The sequence below is a fragment of the Sphaeramia orbicularis genome, chromosome 16 (genome assembly GCF_902148855.1).
Source record: "Sphaeramia orbicularis chromosome 16, fSphaOr1.1, whole genome shotgun sequence".
Classification (NCBI taxonomy): domain Eukaryota; kingdom Metazoa; phylum Chordata; class Actinopteri; order Kurtiformes; family Apogonidae; genus Sphaeramia; species Sphaeramia orbicularis.
In genome coordinates, this window is record NC_043972.1 from 45,377,562 (window position 1) to 45,401,521 (window position 23,960).

At 37.2% G+C, this 23,960-nt stretch overlaps 1 protein-coding gene across 1 annotated transcript; it reads left to right on the top strand.

Moving 5' to 3' along the window:
* Positions 1–807: 807 nt before the first annotated feature.
* Positions 808–14,928, top strand: vsig10l (V-set and immunoglobulin domain containing 10 like). The gene is made up of 12 exons (XM_030157608.1): positions 808–984; positions 2,828–3,157; positions 5,086–5,358; positions 5,470–5,736; positions 9,473–9,715; positions 10,826–11,104; positions 13,012–13,104; positions 13,463–13,687; positions 13,957–14,076; positions 14,153–14,193; positions 14,305–14,391; positions 14,482–14,928. Exons 1-12 carry the CDS (start codon positions 912–914, stop codon positions 14,554–14,556), a joined length of 2,106 nt encoding a protein of 701 aa, XP_030013468.1. The 5' UTR covers positions 808–911; the 3' UTR covers positions 14,557–14,928.
* Positions 14,929–23,960: the final 9,032 nt, after the last annotated feature.

Genomic DNA, 23,960 nt, shown 5'->3' on the forward strand with positions numbered 1-23,960 from the left:
AAGGGTTGGCAGTTCCATCTGTCCTAGTTGCTGTTGTGTCCTTGGGCAAGACACTTCACTTGCACTGGTGTATGAATGTTTGGTGGTGGTCAGAGGGGCAGCCATGCTTCTGTCTCGGTGGCTACATAAGTGGTTTACCACCACTACCAGAGTAAGAATGAATAATGGATCAATAATCTAAAGCCTTATAAAAATCAAATCCATTATTATTCCATCCATTATAAATAAATAAATAAATTTAAATGCAAAATGTACAGATTAGATAACTTTGATTTAAATTTTGCAGTATAAATACAGCAAGACAGACATAACTAGAAGCACTCGGAGAGCGCAGACCTCCGCCAAGGCTGATCAGTGCCCCCCCCCGTGGGCCCCCCCACCTCCGATCACCACCAAAATTTAATCATTTCTTCCTTATCCCATTTCCAACAAACCCTGAAAATTTCATCCAAATCTGTCCTTAACTTTTTGAGTTATGTGTCACACTAACGGACAGACAAACAAACAAACAGACAAACAAACAAACAAATCCTGGCAAAAACATAACCTCCTTGGCGGAGGTAATCAGTAAAATTAAAAGAATGTACTATGCCATAAATACCAATAAAATAAATAATTACCCTCTTCTCACTCACTGCTTCACGGGGCATGTGGAAAAAACTATACACACTGAACGATTAAAAAAATAATAATAAAATCTTTTTTTTTAAAAAAATCCAATGCTTGGCTTTAGTCGCGTGAGGGGCGTGGCCTCAGGTGTCGGACGCAGGTGTGCTCCCTCAGCTCGTGCACTCTGGTCTCCACTCACCTGAAGGACACAGCAGGCAGGAAGTCACTAGTTTGATGGTGTTAACGGGTGGACGGGTCGTGTTCTGGGTCCAACAGGTTCTGGTCGGTTTGTTGTCAGTAAAATGACATGGCTACGTTTATCCCAGCATGTGAGGACACTTTACCGAACTGTTGTACTCTGTGTTCTCTGTCAAGGTAAGAGTTTGTGTTCACAGACAGATTACCTTCTGCAAAAAGGAGGACAAATAGGACTGAAAACCTGTCCTTTTATTTCTTTTTATACACGGGCTAGTGTGGTAGTTCACATTTAAGTGAAATATTCAGCAGAATGACGTGTATGAAAACCGGTGGTTTTACTTTAAACAAATGTGGGTGTTCTTCATCTCTTACATTAAAATAATATTCTATATTTTTCACTCACTTCTATTGATGTTTACATTCAGTGTTACCATAACCTCAGTGCAAGAAATGAACCATGACAAGACAAGGAAAACTCCAAATATTCTTTTATTACAGATGAGTCTAGGTCATACATATCAATTAGATGAAACATTCTTATTTAAATTTTATCTATTTATTTAGTCAAGTCATCCTCTACTCTGTGACTGTGTACTTTCTCACCCTTTAAAAACCACTGTTTCCTTATTTGGGTTTGTCGGTTTTCTTTTTTATTTTTATTTATTTATTTTTTTTTAAAAGATAGTCCTATTTGCAACTGTTTGTTTATACAGACTGTTTGTCCAACAAAATTATTACAAGTGTTATTACAACTTATTACCAGTGTATCTACTAACAGGGTGGAAAGATTAATGTAATTTCTTGGAATTAGCTCCAGCAGGGTGGTCAAAATCTAACTTATATTCCTTGATTATCATTTTATTTTTTTTAGGTTGAACAATAATATGTATTTCTAGAAGTTGAATTATGTTCCAACTGATTGTGAGAACATGAAAAATAAAAACATACTTACATTACAATCAATAATTGCCATATTTTCAACCCTTTAAATGCCATGTTCGTAATGTAAACAAATCATATTTTTTGATGCAAAAAACACAAAAAATAGCGTTTCTTTTTTCAATATATTCCATTACATTTGATGTTTGTTTGTTTGTTTGTTTTTTGCAGCCTGGCATATGTCAATAATTAATAGCAACATTGGATAATATGCATTATTTTTTTGTGCCAGGTCAAATTTTCTAAAATACTATTTTTCCTAAAATGCACACCATTAAATCAAGCTGTTAACCCTTTAAGCCCTGACCTGTCTGTGGTGAGCGTTCTAAACATATGATTTATTTTAAATATTCCTTAAAATTCAACAGTTTATTCAATAAGGAAAATTTCCAAACGTGCTGATAGAATAGACCTTGTTCTTTTCATAGACATCTGAGCATGCTCAGTGCACCCCCCGCTGCCTGTGAAATGGGGGGGCAAAACACAGAGCAGTGAGTGAGACCAAGTCGCTACAAAAATGGTTTGGTCTTTTTTTTTTTTTTTACACCGTTTTCCTTGTCATTTTTGTTTTTACTGTTGTTTGCAGTGTTGTGGTGAATTTTCTTTCTTTCTTTCTTTTTTTCTTTTTTTTACTGTGTTTTTACTGAGTTTTGACTGTGTAACGGCTTTTTGGAGTTCAACCTGGTGCCAAAAGCAGCTGGACTAATTTAGAAAAAAAGAGCCCCAAAACAAAAACTACTGGTCCAAAAGTCAAATACTTGTTGTTGTTCAGAGTGTTCCAGTTCATAGTTCATGTTCATCATCCTAAAACTCTTATTGATGTACATTCTGAGTGCCTTATTTAGTAAAAAACCTGTCAAACTTCCATTCATCTCTTTGTCTTTTTTCTGTTATTTTACCTGTTTTGACCCTACAACACAGTAAAACAAAACCACTGAAGAAAAGGAACACAAGCACATACTCACAGCAGCTTTTATGAACCTGAAACAGAATAATGTCTCAGGGGTTAAAGGGTTAAGGATTTAAAGACTTAATAAATGGAAATCCTTAAACTCTACTGATTTTTTCTTTCCATGGACAGTTGCCCACAGTGACCTGGTGGTCTCTCCAGCTGGTCTCACTCAGATAAACATCTTAGCCGGCAGCACCGTGACCCTGGCTGTGTCCTACAGTGGTGCCACCAACCCAGCCATTGTCTGGAAAATGGGAAGTGTCCCTGTCGTCACCTGGACTATTAACTCCACCACTCCACCGGACATACCTGTAAACAACAGGGATGTGCTGACGGTGATGGCAAACGGATCCCTTACTTTTGTAAATGTGTCGGTTGAATATACAAACAATTATACTGTTGAAATGACAAAGTCTGGACAGGGGACGGCTTCTGCAACGTTCACACTCAAGGTATTTGGTGAGTATCTGCATTTAACAGTTACCTTCACCAAATTTTTCCCTGGTAAGATGAATATACTCTTTAAAACCCTCTCGGATTACCTGAAAATGGCCTGTTTTTGAACATGACAATTGATCTTTTTAGGATATGATGTGTATGTGTTGCTGTAGTTTAACCCATAAAGACCCAAACATCAACCAGCAACTAAAACCATCTACTGATCTAAACTGTTTAATACCTGTTGATCTACTGATCCTATCAATACATGTAAATAATTGGTGTAAAATACAGTTTTTCATCTTTTCATGGTCATCAGATATGACCCATTTGGACGTTCAGAGGCTCCGTAGTTACTATGGAAACACCGGCATCTTCTACAACATTGATTCACCAGTAAAATCCATGGAGTTGGATCAATGACAATGGATGGAGAGACTTGGTTTATGTTCAGTTAATGATATATTTGCTGCAAAACTCACTTTTTCTTCTTTTTTTTTTTGTTTTAATATAATAACCATTGAATTAACTCTTAGTTATCACGAATATCAATCAAATATAGTAGTAGTTTATTTGGTCGTTAATTACTTTAAACAACAAACAAAAACAACATATCCATTGTTCCATATACAATGCGACCAAAAGGGTTTAAGCTGAAGTAAAGACTTATTTTGCTTTACGCTATTTACAGTTAACACAATGTTTCCACAAGAAAACAAACATCCAAAAAAAAAAAAAAATTCAATGTAATCATTGCTAAATATACAACAGAAGAATTTTAATTCAGGTAAATCATATCCTTATCTCAACTACCAATATTGATCCTAGTCTTTGAAACAAGTATTTTCTTTAGTCAATCCTGAGCTCTATAGTTTTAGTTAATTTGTACATCTTTTTAAAATATAGGAAATTGAATATAGGAAAAAAATCATGATTAACAATGAAAATTGCTAAATATAGAGGATCATATTACAATAAATGGTGATGAAGCCCTTAAGAAAGGTTAAATAAAGAGAAAAATTCATCCGGACCTCCCACAAAAGTAGCACTGGGTCTATATGGGTTAAACTAGCCAACATGTACAGAAGTAAAATGCAACATAAAGTGAACATTGTATATTAGAGGTGGGCTACGTATATCACAATTTTCATGACTTGAGACTCACACTTGGTATACATCTGGCCTGATTTGACTTGACAAATCATATTGAGAAGTCATCTTTGATGTTTTTGAAGCATGATTCAGTGTGTTCAGACTGTTCAAAATTTTAGCCCTCCGAAAAGGCTGGACAGGCCTTTTCTTGTTTTATTTATTTTTTACCACAGGTCATAAACATTTAAATAGAAACAGACACAGAAATACATAATTACAATATACTCTTCACACGTAAACCAAACAATGTTGTCTTCCACATATCAAAGCAGAATTAAACACAAAACACATTAGACTAACTGCAGTGACTTATATTAACCCCGCCTGCTCACAAATATAATTTGCCAAACTTATTTAATCCATAACATAAACATTACTGTTATCAATAAAATTAGACAAGAAATATGTAAACATTTAAAGGAATTAAAAAAAACAAAACAAACATTTACTATTTCCAGCAGGGAAGTTATTTGGACCCATTTACTTAGTCTTAACAGTTTTCCCATATTACCTGGAAGTCTTAACACAGTGATTCTAATTCAGCATGCATCAATTTTGTATAAAATGTACTGTGTTCATTTTGGATTATGAGATGTGTTCAAGGAAATTTTGCCTGCAGATATTGGGAAAATTTCTACAAAACTACATTTTTGTTTGTAGTTTATATTTACATTTCATTTTTGTTTATATTTGCTGTATTAGACAGGATAATATGCCAATTCTTGACAATAATTGATTGAAAACAGGTTTCATAGTCATGTTGCCGCTGTACTATTCCATTCATATTTGTTTTACAGAACACATAGAGAATGTAACTGTGGACCTACAGCCTGACTTTGCCTCAGAGGGAGCAGATCGCTTCACTTTACAGTACACTATGCTGAGAGGAGTGGTGGAGGAGCAGACGTGGTTTTTTAAGGGGACGGAGATAAAAAACAATTCTCACTACTTGGTGGAGCAGAGAAGCCTTGTGGTCCTTAAACCAAACAGGAGCGACACAGGACAGTACAGTGTGGTTCTAAAAAACCCCTTCAGCACAGTGACAACACAGAAGACTGTCACAGTGCTGTGTAAGAATAATATGTTTTAATCATAATTCTTCACTGCATCTTGTGTGGGTAGTGTCTGTCTAAGCCTCTGTTTCTATTTGCATTTGTTTGTTTTTTTCTGTTTTGTGATAGATGGCCCAGATGAACCCATCCTTGAGGCCAGTCCAGCTCAGCAGTTTTACATTTCTGGAGATTCCCTTACCCTCTCCTGCAAGACTGAGGGTTTGCCACAGCCGGTTCTAAAGTGGGTCTTCGGTGGTGAGCCTGTTTCTGGTTCTGTCGGAGGAATCCTGAATCTGACCAACGTGCAAACAAACCAGTCAGGCATATATAACTGCACAGCGATCAATGAAAAGACCAAACTGCAGCGACAGAAGAGCATGAATCTAAAGGTTTATGGTACGTGATATATCTTTTGGTGTGAATTCATGTTAAAGACCTGAGAATTTGAAGGGTAGCATGAAAAAAATATAAAATTTAGTTAATTCATAGCAAGAAAAAAATAATTTAATGGATGAATTCAGATTATGTAGAGAGAGGTCATCACAAACTGCATACTGTACAGGGTTATTCAAAAAGAAAGAACTGATTTCCTTATGCAATGTTTTAATAAGGAAAAGCAATAGAAAACTCCAGCCAAGTCACAAGTGTTCTATTCACAATCAACTTTGTTTCCTGTCTTACAAGTGTTCAATGTGGCCACCACCTGCAGCACAGACATCATCAATGCGATAAGAGAATTCCTCCCAGATGCGTATCAGCATATTACGATCCACTGAGTTGATCCCCGTTATTATTCAGTGTTTAAGGTCATTGAGGTTAGTGGGTAGTGGTGGAACATAAACTAAAAAAAATTTTAAAATCTTTTACGTATCCTCACAAGAAAAAAATCAAACACGGATAGGTCTGGGGATCTCGCAGGCCAAGCACAAAGAGCAAGGTCTTGGGCCCCCTTCTGACCAATCCATCATTGGGGCACTTTTTCATTTAACCCTTTCATGCATAAGTCACTCCAGTGGGCAGTTATTCTCCAGCTGTTCTCTTGTATATTAATGGGTTTAGTTGTTTTAGTTTCATATCAGCCAACACAGTGGACACTTACGCATCATCTCATATCCTGACATTCAGACCATTACTATAACTTTGCTGTTCTTGATAAACCTGATCTGTACTAACATGTTTGAGTGTAAATCAATTGTTATTTGTTAGACAAGGTTTTTTTTGCACATTATCTCGTTGAAGTGAGGAATTAATAGCATTAGAATATGTTAAAATGTGAGACGACATCAGATTAGCTGCATTAAACATGTTTTTATTTCATTGTTTTCATATCCCTCTCTGATATTGGGTTTTAAACACGTTTCTTTACTTCAAAAATTAAATGCATGGATATTTTTGTAACTCCACAGAAAAAAAAACTCAATCGCATTGTTTTTTTCATGCCTAAGGAAGAATAAAAACACTGAAGAAAAAAATCTTGACTATGGTTCTCACAATTAATGCATGAAAGGGTTAAAAAAGCTCAGACTTAGAAATCTCCTCTTTCAAATGGTCACTGACTCATTCCATGACGATACTTGAGAACTGAAGCAATGCGTCATGAAATCAGTTCATTCTTTTTGAATAATCCTGTATAATTAGTGGATGGAGGAACCATGATATCATTAGTTTCAGTAGATTGGGATTTGGCTATTATCATGTTGGCTTTTCATAGTCTGAAGTGACCATATTTGGACAAAAAGAGCACAAGTAAGGGGGCTGGAGTGATCAGAGGTGAGCTAATGCTAAGGTTACAGACTCAGTTCTATGGTAAACTTTATCAAGCAATTGGTAACAAAGTAAATTCACAGTGTTTTTATGGAACCTGGTGTAAAAACCAAAGCTACAGCACAGTTTTGCTCTTTATTAGATAAACCAAAACACTGTAGTCACATGTGAGCAGGTGGAGTGTGCTGTCATACAGACTTATCAAAGTCGACCTCTATTTGACCTGATTAGCTGAGAAACAATATAAAGATGGACCACATGATTTATTTGAGTATCTCGATAAAATGAATGAAAGCAGAATGACTTTAGGAAACAACATTTGACTGTATTTTTTAGAGAAGTTCAGTGTAAGTTTACAGGAACCAGGGCTGTCAGTGATACTACAACTTTAACACACTTCCACATTGGGTTCATTTTAAAGCTGAGGTGTTTGGCTTTTTGGGATTCTACATTATGAAGCATCTACAGTCTGTGTGTTACCTGCAGTAGATGGTGATTAGTCCACTAGTAGTGTTTGGGACCGGGTAACATTAATGAGTTTTTTATGTCCGGTGTGTGAACATATCTGACATATGAGCACCTTCCTGGTCTCAGTTGCTTCCATGCATGATAACAGCTTGTACTCAGACTGTAAAAGTTAAGGACACAAGACAAATTTTCCATAAAAATCAAAAGGGTACCTCTCTTCTGCTTGTCTACAGCAGCAGTGTACACCTCACTTTACCATTAAATTACAAATCAACCAACCTCCTCTTCAGCCTACTGGCGAGAATTTAGTTGGAAAAATTCAGTACGATTCTTTCTAACGTCAAAACAACAGTTTTGCAGAAACTTAAATGCTTCTACCTGCTGGAGGTGGTTGCAGGGACACAGAGGCAAACCAAACCCACATTTTTTAGTCCTGTATGAAAATTACAACTTTTTGCAAAGATGTTGGAATAAAAATAGAACAGATTTTGGGTTTTAAATTACAGCAACCCCCTTTGTCACTATTGTTAAGAGATCTTCCTGATGATTTGACAGTAAGTGATAAATACCTTCTAAAAATCTTTTGTGCTGCAGCAAAAGAAACAATCACTCAAAATGGCTTCAGCTTGATCCACCGGTGCTGGAGGACTGGTTGAAAATTGTTGATGAAATTCACAAAATGGAGAGATTAACATTTATGCTGAGGCTGCAAACTGAACTTTACATAATAAGATGGGGCAAATGGATTAGTTTCTTTAATTACAATTAATGTGTGGTTTGTCTCATACTCCTGTGAAATGCTTTATAAACATCTGCTCTAAAAATTAAATTAATTAGGTAACTTGATTTCTATTTCATAACTGTAACCTAAATTATCATTACTTTTAGATTGTGACTTTTATCTGTTGCCAGTGTTGTTTGTTATGTTCTGTATGACAAAATGATAAATAACTAATAAAAACTAAGTATGAAAAGACAAAAAAAAAAAAAAAAAAAAATTAGAAATCAGTATACTGGCTCTGGGGATTACAGACACATCCAACACAGACTCCTCATAACCCTTTATTTGACAAGTGACTATTTTTGGTGATTTCCTCAAACATTAAATATGGGGCCAATCCTGTGCCTCAGTGAGGTCCAGAAGCATGTTGGTTTTTAGAATCACTAAACAATGACTCAGAGAGATTTTATGGACATTTTGAAGCTGTAAATAGTGAATATGAGAGATTTTTGTCAGTTTATGACTTCATAACAGTTGTTTTATTGTATGTGTTTACTTTTTAGCAAGTGCTGCTCAAATGTTTTGTGGTAAGAGGAGGGAGATGACACGTTAAGGTTGAAATTTTGAATTTCAGAGTATTTCAGTGAGTTCCTTATAAAGGGTTAAGCACACAATCATGTGCACTTCATACACTATGTATAGAATATTTTAACTGCCATGAGAGAGCATTTTCTGAAGAGGAACTGAAACTGTTGCATCACTATCTTCAAAGCCACACATACAGCGATAAAAAGAGTATCTTTACACCACAAGATCCAAAACAATGAATTGAAGCAGTGTTAGATCACTAACTACCATGTTCTGCAAGATAAAAATAACAGTTTTTTTTCTGATAAAGGATTAAAATATCATGTTCTCCATGTTGCAATGGGCTGTCTGATGCATGATGAAGTTGTGAGAATATTCTAAATATATTCTTTAAAAAAAAAAATAGGTGGCCCTTTTGTATGTTACTGAAGTATTTGGCTGCTACCTCCATCCACAGCACTGACTGTCATTTGCTGTAGTTAATACTCAGACCATATGGATAAGTACCTCATACAATGGCACTTGAAATAACCTGCTCCCTAATGCTTTTTTAATATCTAACGGTACATCACACTTTCTCTTTATGCACAGAGAAACCAGAGGGGACCCCGATGTGCTCTGTTCACTCTGTGAATAACACTGACCTGCAGTATGACTGTCAGTGGTCTGGGGGATCCCCGCAGGCACAGCTGTCTTTTCCAGCGCTAAGTAACAGCAGCAGTGGGATGGGACATCTCAGCCTGACTGTCAGCGCTTCAGACAGTCTCGACGGGACACCTGTCTCCTGTACGGCAGATCATCCAATTGAAAAAAATGAGTGCAATATTACCGCAAGTGAGTAAAATATACCATGGGCCGTTACTCTTTTAACTCATAAAGACCCAGTGCTACGTTTGAGGCAGTTCCCAAATGATTTTTTTCTCTACTTAACCTTTCTTAAGTGATTTATCCCCATTGATAATAATATCATCTCTGTAATATCCATTTTTCAGTGTAAATCTTGTTTTCCCCCTAGTGTAGATCATAGATGTCATTTTAGTTCAGGGGCCACATTCAGCCCAATTTGACCTCAGAAGGGCTGGAATGGTAAAATAATACAATAATAACATATAATAGAATTATAACATATAAATAATGACAACTCCAATTTTTTCTCTTTGCTTTTGTCCAAAAAAGTAAAATGGCAGTATGAAAATGTTTACATTTACAAACTGTCCTTTCACAAAAAATATGATTAACCTTGAACAACTATGAACAACCTGAAATTTCTTAAGAAAACTAAGTGCAATTTTAACAATATTATGCCTCTACAAAGTCACAAAACATTTAGTAAAAGGTATCTGGAACTTAAAAATACAGCATTTAACCTTAAGAACATGGACTCAGAAACACCCTTGACTATCAGGGTCTTCTATGATCCGGACTGAACCTTTGGAAGGGCCCGTTTTGGCCCGCGGGCCGTATGTTTGACACCCCTGATGTAGATGTTCAGAAAAGCTCAGAGTAAATTCATAGAGTCTTTTATGAAAACAGAGAAAACTGAAGAAAAAGTGACTTTTTCAGCAAAAATATCATTAATTGAACTTAAACCGAGTGTTCCCATCCACTGTCATTGATCCAACTTTATGGGTTTTACTGGTGAACCAATGTTGTAGAAGATGACAGTGTTTCCATGTTCACTACAGAGCCTCTGAACGTCCAAATGGGTCATATCTGATGACCATGAAAAGATGACAAACTGTATTTTACACCAATTATTTACATGTATTGATAGGATTAGTGGGTTAACAGGTATTAAACATTTTAGATCAGTAGATGGTTTTAGTCGACGGTGGACATTTGGGTCTTTATGGGTTAAAACACACTAAATCTGAATCATGCATTCCTGTAATTACCAACATTTAAAAGAACTATCTAGAACTATCTACTATCTATCTTGGCCAGGTCGTCCAGCGGAGTTCCTGCCATCTATGAGAACTACAGTTAATTCTGAGGGCAAAATAGAGGTAACTATCACCTGTCTCAGTGAGGCCTCACCCAAAACTGTGGTGTCATGGTCCAAAGGCAACGAGACTGTCAGCAGCGGGTCAACATACCAGATCAGCAGCAACACCACTCAGCTCGACATCCAACATTACAATGTCAGCAACTTTCTCCTCCACAACTACACATGTACCTGTCGCAATCCACTGGGCTTCCAGAAAAGAGGAATTCAGCTACAGGGTAAGTGCTCTGTTACCAAGAGGAAGAGCAGGAAAGGAGCAGTTTTCATGTTAATATTTGGTTCAGTTAATTTTGTACAACACCACTAAATGGAACGGGAAATGTATAGAGCTAATTTCATGTTAAAACTTAACAACCATTGCATGTTTTACAAATGTCATGCAGTTCATTAACACAGTATTATCATAAACATAACCACAGTTTGTCACATGATAAAATAATGTATTGTGTTTTGCAATTACAACACACTACATGTTTCTAAAATGTCATGTTTCAGACTGAATCATGGTATGTCTTAACCTGGACAAAAATGTATGTGCATGCTCTTTCGACAATGTTTGTGGTTATTTTCATCATTAGCCTCATAGCATAATTATAACAAGTGGTGCCAGGCACAACAAACCCCGCCCCTCGCACATATTGTAGCTTATTTTGTTGATCCAGCTGATGTCATCATGTTTATACGTCTGCTGATGTCAACATATCAATTGCCTCTATATATGTGCCAAGTCTGAAGTAAATTGAAACAAAATTGATGTTTTTATAGACGTAAAAATTTCACCCATTGTAAGTAAATGGGAGAAAAAAAGATTTTAAAAATTCATAACAAATTTTGGCTTTGACCTACTTTTTCTAAAATGTAACCATATCTATTCGGGGACACTGCCAATCTATAAACCCAATTTGGTATGAATTCAACCAATTGTTTTGCTGCTACAGACATGTGAAATTTTGCCCATTATAAGTAAATGGGAAAACAAAAAGATTTTTTAAAATTCATAAAAAATGTAAACTTTGACCTATTTTTCCCAAAATGTAATCAGTTCTATTCTGGGTCACTGGCAATCTATAAACCCAATTTGGTATTAATTGAAGTAATAGTTTTGCTGCTAGAGTGTTAACAAACACACAAACACACACAAACAAACCGAACCAAAACCAATACCCCTTGCCTCCCCTTCAGGGGGCAGGGTAATAATGTATTGTGTTTTGCAAGTACAACACACCACATGTTTCTAAAATGTCATGTTTCAGATTGAATCATAGCATGTCTTAACCTGGACAAAAATGTATGTGCAGAAACTTTCGACAACGTGTGTGGTTATTTTCATCATTAGCCTCATAGCATAATTATGATAACAGTCATACATAACTTTATTCTCCTAACAGTGCTGCTTCTTTTTATGCAAATATCGCAATTTAGCCAAAATTATAACTCAGGTAATGCTATGAGGATTATATGTGTTTGGAAGATGTCCTAAGTTACCCACCATGACAGAAGGACAAATTACTCAGGATATTCCGGAGAAAATGACCCCAAATGTGATTGTGCCAAAAATTCTGTTCATTTTTCTAGGGTCTGTTCTTTATTCTTGGAACACATGCTCTTGATTACTTTAAAGCAATATTTATTTATGTGTATTTGTTTAATATGGAAAAACATTGCATTTGCAGAACAAAATGATTTATTATGCTAATTTTGTTTTGCGTGTTATGCATAAAACTATAATGAATCACAAGGCATTTGTAAATTATGTTTGGTTTTGACAAGAAATTACCTCCTTGTTAGTACTTTTTTATAATAATGCAGGGCTAGTGGTACTAATTGGTACATGAAGCTTTTATAGAAGTCCCATATTTATGCATATCTATAAGTATAAAGTGTAGAAGGAGTTATGTATAGCATGTACCATAGCATACACACTGTTGTACACTATGTTGCTTTTTGAGCCACTAAGGATTATGTTTCCTTCAGCTTTTAATTTAAAGTACTAGAATTACCAAAGTAAAACAGAAACAATGGAGGCTCAGACTGAGTTAAGTAATACCTGAGATTGCCTTTTTCCCTTAAACAAAGCTCTCCAGTCAGTATATCCGCCCTCCCTTCACCTCCCCTCTCTCTCCAGGCCCGTCCATCTCAGATTCCAATTTGTTTCCAAACCAAGATGGAACAGTCGTCACTTTGACTTGGGAGGTCCCGCCCACTTCTGTTGTTACAGGTAAAGCAGCAATTAACTCCTAGAAGACAACATAAGAGCTGATTCATCATCACAAAGAAATCAGACCCAGTCACAGTACTTGTTTTGATTTTGCACATCAGCACAACTCATGCAGGAACAGTGTGTAGAAAACAGAAACACCATAGAAGAAGATAGGGGTGTAAATATTGTGTAATGTGTGAAGCCACAAGGAGAACAATGTAGTGTTTTGGAAAATAGAACATGAGCACTGAGGAAGGGAAAGGTCAGTTTCTGTTCTGTTCCTTATTTCAGTTTGTACATTCTTACAGGTACCTGCAGTAACCAGCCAAGTTGATACTAATATCTCTGTGGAGACTAAAACATGTGCATTTTACAGGGTTTGACGTCCAGATGAAAGGACCTGAACTCCAGACTCAAAGTCGTAACGACACCAAAACCAGAGGCAGCTCAGACGTATTTACCACCATCCTGCTGAAACCTGGTTCAGCTCGGAGCGCAGACATCCTTTTTCTGGACCCAGACCGGACTTACAGGTTCCGCATAATCCCTAAAGCCCGTTCGACTGAAGGAGAGCCGTCCAAGGTCCACAGGATCCGTCCAGGTGTGGACAGTGAATGTGCTGAGGCAGTTTTGATCACATACTGATGTTGATCTGACTCGTAAACAGTCTAAATGTAAAATATTTGTACACGAAATGATTCTGACAGTGTGATTTATTCTGGATGAATAAATAGTAACTGGGGCCTTAAGGTTATTAGTGATGTGTGTGAATAGGAATAAAAAGAGGAATGTGTCTGAAAGCAAAATCAGTCCAACTTCATGGGTATCGGTGTAAAATCCATGTTGTTCTCCATGTGTTTTGGTTTCTAGGGGATGGGCTGAGTGGTCCGGCCATCGCTGGCATCGCAGCAGGCATTCCCTGCAGTCTCCTGTTTCTAATCCTGCTGGGCGGTTTCATCTACCTCTGCTTCTACTGCCACAAAAACAAAAGTAGGTAAAATATGCTGATCAGATATGAGTTAATTTTACACTTTTTTTTGTTACTAATTTTTCCTGTCTTTTGCAGGTCAGCTGGGAAGATATCCTAAAACCAGAGCCCATGAAACGGTTGGAACAGCCTCAGTATTTAATAATGAACTTATTCATTTATGTGGTTCACAGTGAAATCTGCTTTACCCTGTTGGTTGGTTATTTCACCATCTTTCTTCACACTCACAGGTGATAAAAAACAAATCCGACCCGAGCCCTCATAACCTGCTGGCAGGAGGGCTGAAGCCTCCTCCTGATTATAACCGATTACATCAGGTATCCTGTGTTATCAGTACAAGTAGAACATGGCTGTTTTTGTCGATTTCCACCAGTTGAACCAGCCTGTGTTTTGTTTTTTTCTTTCAGACTCCATCTGAACGATCAGTCACTCTCCCCTCCTTTGTCCCCCCACCACCCGTCAGAGTGGCTACAACTGTGTAACTCTCAATTTTATTTGTATTTTTAATTTTGCACAGTATGTGTTGTATTTTAATTTATATTTTCTATTTGTATAATTGTTTTTAAGAAAAGGAAATACGCTGTTATATACTATAAACACAGATCATTGTACTGCTTTTCTGGAGAATCAAACTTTTATTTTTTTCATAAGTTTGCGACACGTTGAAGTTTAAGGTAGTTTTAGTAAGAATACCAGACTGTATAACCACCGCTGTAACCAGAGCAAAATGCCTACAGCAGGGGTGTCCAAACTTTTTTTAAAGAGGGCCAGATCTGATAATGTGGACATTGCCAGGGGCCAGTGGTCCCTTTGGAAATTTTTTAAACAGTAAAAATTACATATAAATGCGCTGTTCTACAACAATTTTATTTTCATTGTCACAATATCATTTTTTTAAATGGCAATATAACCAAATCTAAGCCACTCAGGTGTGAACAAATTAAAAAAAAAAAAAAAAAAATACATTTCTGCCTTCCTTTCACATCTGGAGTCACATAACATAGAACAAACTGTATGGAGTATCTTAAACATCCAAGCTGATAAAAATCTTAACCCCACATTCATTTTAAACATGACTTATATGAGTAATCATTACTCATATATTACTCAGTAATGCAAAGTCTGTTAACATTTAAGATGAAAACATATGACTCTTACTCTTGTCTTTCACAAAATCATTCAGAAAGTAATATTTTGTGTCACATCTACAAGTACATAACACCAGCAGTTAGAGGCAACTAACCTGGCAACTTGGTAGCCTGCCCTGGTGGTGAATTCATTGAACTCCCAGGTTCACATGAAGAGTCACTGTTGAGTTTAAAGCAGCTTGAATTTGCTTCATTTTTTCGGAACTCTCACTCCCTGCTAGCTTGTCGTATGCGTTAGCATGTTTTGTCTGCTAGTGTCTCTTTACATTGAATTCCTTAAACAAGGCAACAGTCTCTTGACAAATTAGGCAAACACAATCGCCTTGATTTTCAGTGAAAAAAAAATTGTAATTCCCATCTCTCCTGGAAGCAGCGGCCCTCACTGTCAACTTTCGTTTTTTTATTTACAGGCGCCATGGTTAGAAATTAGCAAAAAGGGTTCACGGCAAAGTCACAGAGCCAGATAGAGTAAGAGTGGTGCTGCCACCATGAGGTGAAAGGAGAAACTGCATTTTGAACCTTTTATGATTCATGTACTCTGTTCAACGGTCCAAGCGGGCCATAAATAATACATTCTAAAACCCAAGCTGTGGGCCGTAGAAAATCTGACCGCGGGCCGTGATTGGCCCCCGGGCCGGACTTTGGACATGCCTGGCCTACAGCATAAACATAACCATGGTAGTCTCTCATGTGTTAAGTTATTGTTCTGTACCTTTTTAAGCCTCACTTTATTTAAATACTTCGTGACGGTGATCTGCGCCTCTCTTCATCCAGTTCATGAATGCCAAATCTATTTTGTGACACATGCAGTTGTTATTCTAATCATTTTGATCTGTGTATTAAAACATTATTAAATACTATCCTTGTCTCATTGTGTTTAATTTCTTTGTGCATTGAACAGTTTGTAGGAATGTGGGTGTGGGTTTAAGACTAAAGAATTAACCTGTGAAATCAAATTCACCCAGTTCTCCTGACTTCAGTGTCTGTGGATACTGTTTACAGTCACCTTTTCCTCATCCATCAGTCTTAGGCTGTAATAAAAGTCTCCACCTGGTTTATATCCAGGTCATTTTTCTGTGGAGTTTCTCTACAACTTCAAATGTCACTGTTCTCATGCTCCTGTTTACGGACCAAATTAAGACAATATGGAAAATGTACATAAAACACAAATGATTACTACATATATTTTCACTTAGCTTCACTTTGTAGGTAAAAGTCCCTTCACCCCATTCAGAGCTGTAGAGTTAAAGGCAGGGGGGCAGGTTTGGATGATCCTCAGACCAAATTTACTCCTGAAGGACTAAATGTTTCCTGGATATTTCATTATCAGAATCAGAATGAGAATACTTTATTAATCCCAAAGGAAATTATTGTGTTACAGTGGCTCCATTCAAGTATAATAACAAGTAGAAGGAAATAAATTACACTGGTCAACAACAAATTTATTGTTTAAGTTTTTTGAGCTGATTTAGGATAATTTTGGTGTGCTGAATCCAAAAATCACATTAATTTTGCTCAATCAGGTCAACTTTCTGAACTATGCTACATATTGGCTTTTTAACATTTTTGCTTACATTTATGGGCATTTTCACATCATATGATACAAAATTCTTTCATATTTCTTGCAATAAACAAGTTCTGAAGATTTTACTTTTGCCAATTTATGATTGTTTTTTTTAATATTACAGGTGAATGAAATGGCTTCGACTAGAAGATCTTGCAAAAATAAGCCTGACGTATTCTGCTACATCTGTGGTGAATACACCATTGTACCTAACAGGAATCCTGTTAGAAAATTATTTTTTTTCTCTTAAAACCTATTTTGGGTGAGAGCTATACATAAAATCAACTGATAAAGTCACAAAAATGTAATCAATTTTGTGAGAAGATCAAATTTTTCAAAATCAAATTAGCAAAAAAACCTGACCTGATTGAGAAAAACAGATGTCATTTTTGGATTTAGCGGTGCAAAATGGTCCTAATTCAGTTGAAAAAACCTAGACAACTTGCAAAAAACATTTTTTTGTAACCCAGTGTTATCAATACAACATAAAAGACATTCATACTAGTGTTGTCAAAAGATTAAAACTTTTAATCAGATTAATCACAGGGTTGCTGTGGATTCATTTAGATTAATCACAATTACATATTCATTTTTAATCTATACTAATCGCGTTTCATTTTGTATGAGCAAACAGACTCAAGAAAGAAGGGAATATATATGCACTTAACATGTTTACTAAACACCTTCAGCAGTTTCAACTGTTCCATCTTGTTTTTTTTTTTGTCCTCATATTTCCATCCAGAGGGCCAACGTGCTGTTTAGTGTCTTCCATCTGTATGGGTTGGTTCTCCTGCCTGTCACTGCTGGATCAACTGCCCATTCGTTCATGCCCGACACTAACTCTACTAGGAGAAACTGTCCCAAATGCATTGGCAGAGATGTTCAGAGTCATTCTGTGCTGCAGATGGGTTAACTGCATTAAAATTTTTAGTCAGAAAACTGTCAAATTCCAAACATTCACACTCATAAAACTCCTCAAAAAAATTTTTTTCTGAAATTTTTTCTCATTTCAAAATACATTTTCCTGAAAATATAAATAATTACCAACCCAAAAATATGAGTTTGGTGTAGATTATTGAAATACAATTTTTTTGACCAGATGTTAACCTTCCCTTTACTTCACCCAAAAGTAGATGCAGTAGTTGTATTTACAGTAAAAGTGAAATGAACCAAACAAAACAACACATGTCTTTTCTTTATACAGTCTGTGATGGAATAGTCATAGTACTCACTGCTTTCTCTGTTTAGGATCATTTTCTCAACCATGCCAACGTTGCCTTTTAGGTTGTGCATGCATTACCTTGGTGTAGGTGTCTTTGAATGTCTTGTGTTGTTTGTCCAGTAGATGGTGCTCTTGTACAGTATGAATTCCTAACCCATGCTCATACACACAAAGGTAGCATCACTACCTCTGTAAAGCCTTATTTAATCCTCACTTCAGTCCTAGACATTGCATTTAAAAGGCTTCATATTACAGATCTACCCTTGTGCTTAATATTTGACTGTATGTGTGTACAGTTGCATAAAAATACAAACTGGGTGTTGAGCTGATGCTTGTGGCTCTCAACCTCTAAGGAAGTACACTTGTGTTAAAATTAGATAGGTAGTAGCTTATGCTAATTCAAATGAAGTGTGAAATTCAAAATATGTCTGTCTCCAAAGATGTCTAGAGATGGATCCAGAAAAAACGGAAGGGGGGTGGAGCAATGGTGGGTGTTAAATTTACACTCAATGCTTAATACAGTCATTTGTTTCATTTAGTAAATATTCTCGTAATAATCTCCTCTGCCACCATAACAGAAAATTCTAAATAACCTGTGAAGAATAATGTTCTGATCCATCTCGTTGACATACTGGACATATAAATAGGCTTGTATGAAATAATATAGCTTCTACAGTCACGAAAAAAAAATATTAGACCATCAAAATCATTAAAAACAGCGGTTATGCAATCAAGTGCTAACTCCTGTGTGTATCATTTGACAAAAACAGGCAGAAAAGAAAACATGGAATGTCTAAAATTACTGTTGTTGTCAGTACAGTGCCATAGCTATTGATGTAAGAACTGAAGTGATTTTGGTTGTTATCAAGTAAACATGAAAAATGGATAGATATCAGCTCTGAAATTCAACTCTTATGAGGTATTTTTGTTGTTTTCATTGTATTTGTCCAAACAAATATACCTTTAGTTGTACCAGGCATTAAAATGAACAAGACAACAAGGAGTGGTCTAATAATTTTTTCTCCAACAGTATAATAACCAATAGAACTAGTCAATAAAAGCAAAGACAAAATTGCATCCTCATTCTGGTCCAAGATATACATTTACAAATAATAAATGACATTTAGTCTTTTGCCATTTCATTTCAAATTTCCACATACACTGTAAGAGTAATTAAAATGTGTCAATATAAATGCATGCTTTTGTCCACTGTTGACATTTAACAAAAGGATATTTTATTTGATATGGTGTATGTTTGTTATCTGCCACTACTGCCCCAAAAGAATTAAGACCTTCCTGAGAAATACATCAGCAAATAGGTCATATATGGATGGATAATTCAGTAATGAACACACACAGGTTCACCACTAGAGCGGCACTAGAGGGGGACATGGGCAGGGAGCTCTGTGTGGTGAAGCAAAGGGCAGAAGGGGTTCGACTCTGGAACCGTCTCATCTGTTTACCAGAAGACAGACTCACTCAGAAAAGCTTTACTTGGAATAAAGCTCACAAATATCCTCGATCAAAGAAGGTTTTTGAAATATTCTCTACAGGAAATGTACAGCACTTATTTAGGAGTAAAATAACTCAGCTCAGACAGACACTGTTTGATTCTTAGGAAGACCAGTGGAAATAGCAGGTGTTAAATAAGCCTAAACTAAGGTTCAAGGTGACTTTATTTGTACCCGTGGGTAGATTTGTTTGCAGCAAGCTTTCGCTCACTAAACTAAGAAGGTATACTCACTATAAATAGGATTTCTCCACAGAGGCCTTTGTTAACCCATAAAGACCCAGTGTTACTTTTGTATCACTTCTCAAATGAATTTTCCTCTCTATTCATCCTTTTTAAGTGATTTATCACCATTTATTATAATATTAGCTCTTATGTTTTGCATTTTATTTCTGTGAAAATCAGGTATTTTCCCATATAGTAATTTATTGATCATGTAGATTTTTATAAAGTTCAGATTAAAGTTGAAGGTTATTATGTCAGAAACAGAGAAAACTGAGGAAAAAGTGACTTTTCAGTAAAATCTATCATTAACCGAACATAAACCCAGTGTTTCCATCCACTGTCATTGACCCAACTGCATGGGTTTTACTAGTGAATCAATGTTGTAGAAGATGACGGTGTTTCCACGGTAACTACAGGGCCTCTGAATGTCCAAATGGGTCATATCTGATGGCCATGAAAAGATGACAACTGCATTTTACACCAATTATTTACATGTACTGATAGGATTAGTGGATCAGCAGATATTAAACATTTATGTCAGTAGATAGTTTTGGTCGCTGATGGCTGTTTGGGTTTTTATGGGTTAAATGTAATCTAAAAAGAGCCCAGAGGTCTGTGTGTGCCCAGCTCAGAGCAGGGCTACTGCCTCTGCAGGTGGAGGTGGGTGGGGGGGGGGGCTCTAAAAGCATCCCAGAAGAAGACAGGATATGTGTTTTGTGTGACTTATGGGTTATGGAGGATGAATGGCATTTTCTGTTTTATTGCTCTTTATATCATGATGTCAGAACTGTTATGTTTGAGAAAATTCAATGTAAAAAGCCTAATTTGTTTTGGATACCTGATGGGGATTTGTTGAGTTGATTATGTGAAAATGAAATATAGTTTGGCAAGATTTGCATGGAAACTTAGACAAAGAACTCTATATCCTGAACTAAAAGGATCTTGTTTGATGTAACTGTTAATGGGATGAGTATAGATTAGATTAGATTTAATTTATTGGTCCCCGTGGGGAAATTCATCTTCACTGACTGAAAACATTACAGGAAAAAAAAAAAAAAAAAAAAAAAAAAAGACAGTAATATTATACAACACAGATGACAACCACAACAGTGGGGGCAGACATAACGAAAAGAGACATTTATGGGGTGGCAGTTGCAGACTGGTCAACGGGGCCTGGTGTTTAGGGCGGCTATGGCTGAGGGGATCAGGCTTTTCCCAAGACGGGCCCTCCTGAATTTTAATGTCCTGTATCTGCATCCTGAGGGTAGTGGGATGAAGTAGCAGTGTAATGGGTGTGTGATGTCCTGGACTATTGTGTTTGCCATTCGGGTGATGGATCTGTTATTTAGTTCTGTGAGGTTGGGTGTGGGGAGGCCGATGATTTTAGCAGCTGTATTTGTGATGCGTGTGAATTTGGCTCGGTTGGTGACGGAAAGCATGGTGTAAAAACATGTGGAGCAGTACAGGAGGATGGATTGGATAATACTTTTGTAGAGTGACAACAGGAGGTGGGGTGCAACATGTAGTCCTTTGAGTTTGCGGATGGCTGACAGTCTTTGTTGGCTCTTTTTTTGAATGTCTGTGGTGTGCTGATCAAAGGTGAGTTTATTGTCCAGAGTTATTCCCAGATATTTGAATGTGTCAACTGACTCAACTGTTTGTGTGTTTATGATAATGGGATCCTGGGGTGAGGGGGGGTTGAACCATAGTTCCTTGGTCTTGGTGACATTGATCTCCAGATAGCTGTCCGTGCATAGCTTGGTGAAGTGGGTGACTGTGTTGTGGTAGTCCAGAGTGGATTGATTGTCGGAGAGAAGTGCAAGGATGGCTGTGTCGTCTGAGTATTTTAGGTATGTTGTGGTGGGTGAGATGCTGCGGCAGTCGTTGGTGTAAAGTACATACAGGAAAGGGCTCAACACACATCCCTGTGGAACCCCGGTGTTGATGGTGAGTACAGGGGATGTGGTTGAGCCCACTCTTACTGCTTGCTGTCTGTCGGTGAGGAAGTTATGGGTGAGATGGATCAGTTGAGGGGGGATGTTGAGATGGTGTAGTTTCCGGATCAGTAGATGCTTCTGCAGGGAGTTGAAGGCGGAACTGAAGTCCACAAAAAGGATCCTGGCGAAGTTGCCTGGGGAGTCCAGGTGCTGGAGGAGGAGGTGCAGCAGGCAGGCCACAGCGTCCTCAGTGCCTCTTTTAGCCTTATAGGCAAATTGGAGGGGGTCCAGGTGTGGGGTGACAAGTGGAAGGATGATGTTCAGCAGTAGTTTCTCCAGGCACTTCATTATTATGGACGTGAGGGCTATGGGGCGGTAGTGGTTGGGTTCTGTGGGTCTGGGTTTTTTTGGTATTGGGATTATGGTTGCAGTTTTCCATAGTGTGGGTATTGTGGCAGTCCGGTATGATTGGCAGAATAGTGAGTGTAGTATGGGGGCTAGCTCCATGGCGCAGCTTTTAACCACCCTGGCGGGAATGCCATCAGGCCCCGGGGCCTTGCCTACCTTACAGCGGCTCAGCTGGTGCCGTACCTCCCCCTCTGTGAAGGGGGCCGGTTCTTCAGGGTCTGGTGGTGGGAGAGCTCTCAGCAGGTCCTATATATATATATATGTATATATATGCTTTATATCAGTGTTTTTCAACCTTGGGGTCAGGACCTCATGCGGGGTCACCTGGAATTCAAATGGGGTTGCCTGAAATTTCTAATAATTGATATAAAAAAAACAAAAAAAACAAAAAACAACTTACTAATAAAAAAGATATATGGTGAGTTGAGAGAGACAATCCTAATCCATAAAAGACATGACAAACTGTGAAGCTGAAACTGAAGCACTGTGGTACTGTTTATGTTTCAAACGGTCATTGTGGTCAGTTTCAGATGCTGCAGCTCTTTCATAATTCATAGTTTGAGTTATTTTTGTTCAGTATTAATTGTCAGCCTTGTAAATCCAAGCTGGACTGACTGTACATATCCTGACCAAGGAAAATAAAATTCTCACTTTGTGCAGTAATCTACACCTGGCTTTTCTGCCTCCGTCCATAATAATATACATTATATAGCCTAAATGTTGTCTAAAATTAATGTTTATTTTGCAACATAGTATAGCAAACTATTACATGATCAAAAACATGAATTTGAATGAATTTCAGCAAAAAAACCAAAAACAAACAAACAACAACTTTGTTTTGAATGTCTGGGGTCACCAGAAATTTGGGATGTTAAAATGGGGTCATGAGACAAAAAAAGTTGGGAACCACTGCTGTATATGTTGGTCATCTTCCTGTTTTGAATGTCAGTAGTGTCCTATAAGCCTATGGGCTGGGCATGTAAGTGTATGACACTTCAATAAAATATTCAATCATTTCATTCATTCAACACTACAGCCTACGATGCAGGACACAGCGTTACAATCCCAGCAAGAGCAGTAATGACAAATTTGAGTTTTGTACATATTCAAATGGTGGGTGGGGGGTCTCCTGCAGGTGAATCCACTATTACATAATTATGTCCAACAAAAGTATAATCAGTCTTATTTTTTCAATTTAATCTAATAATAGTGCTCTGAAGATAAGGTAATAGGTTCATTGTGCTGCAAATATAGTGTCAGTTCTGGTAAACCTCTCCTGTCATGGAAAAAATATTGAGGGTGGACTGTTCACACCTCTAAAGCAGCGAAAAAACGCCCAATAACAACATTTTACATGCCAGTCAACACCACAGAAACAGAAGTGCATACACATTTTTATTATATACATTTTTCCACAGGCTCCAAGACAGCTGGTAAAGAAAATACATCAAAATGGACAGTCTCACCCAGGGACCCAGCTGAGCTGCTGCTGTTGGACTGATTGCATGGTTTAGACGTGTGCTGTCAAGAGTTCAGGTTCTGATTCTAGTGCTTTGGAAAATAGCTGCACTCAGTGAGGAAGTATGTGTTTTAGGTTTGGAAGTACTCTTGACCCTCTTGTCTAAATGTATGTGGCCACCACTGAACATTTACCATCATTTTAATACAGGATATAACATAAACAATGCATGATGGTCCTGAATTATGTAATGAGCTGAACACACTGAACACTGAACAATGATTCCAAATCCAACAGGACACACATATGAAGAAACACAAAACACACACATCTTTTTATTTGTTCTTTTTACTCCATTAAAGCTTTGGTCTCTTTTCACAGTTTATTATTAACTCCTTCTTGTCCAGCATAAA

What these genes read in the sequence shown, in the direction of transcription:
- vsig10l (XM_030157608.1), top strand. Translation starts at nt 912, where the DNA reads ATGACATGGCTACGTTTATCCCAGCATGTGAGGACACTTTACCGAACT. An exon ending in TGAGTGCAATATTACCGCAA is followed by an intron (nt 9,716 to 10,825) that starts GTGAGTAAAATA and finishes TATCTTGGCCAG; the next exon opens with GTCGTCCAGCGGAGTTCCTG. An exon ending in CTACTGCCACAAAAACAAAA is followed by an intron (nt 14,077 to 14,152) that starts GTAGGTAAAATA and finishes TGTCTTTTGCAG; the next exon opens with GTCAGCTGGGAAGATATCCT.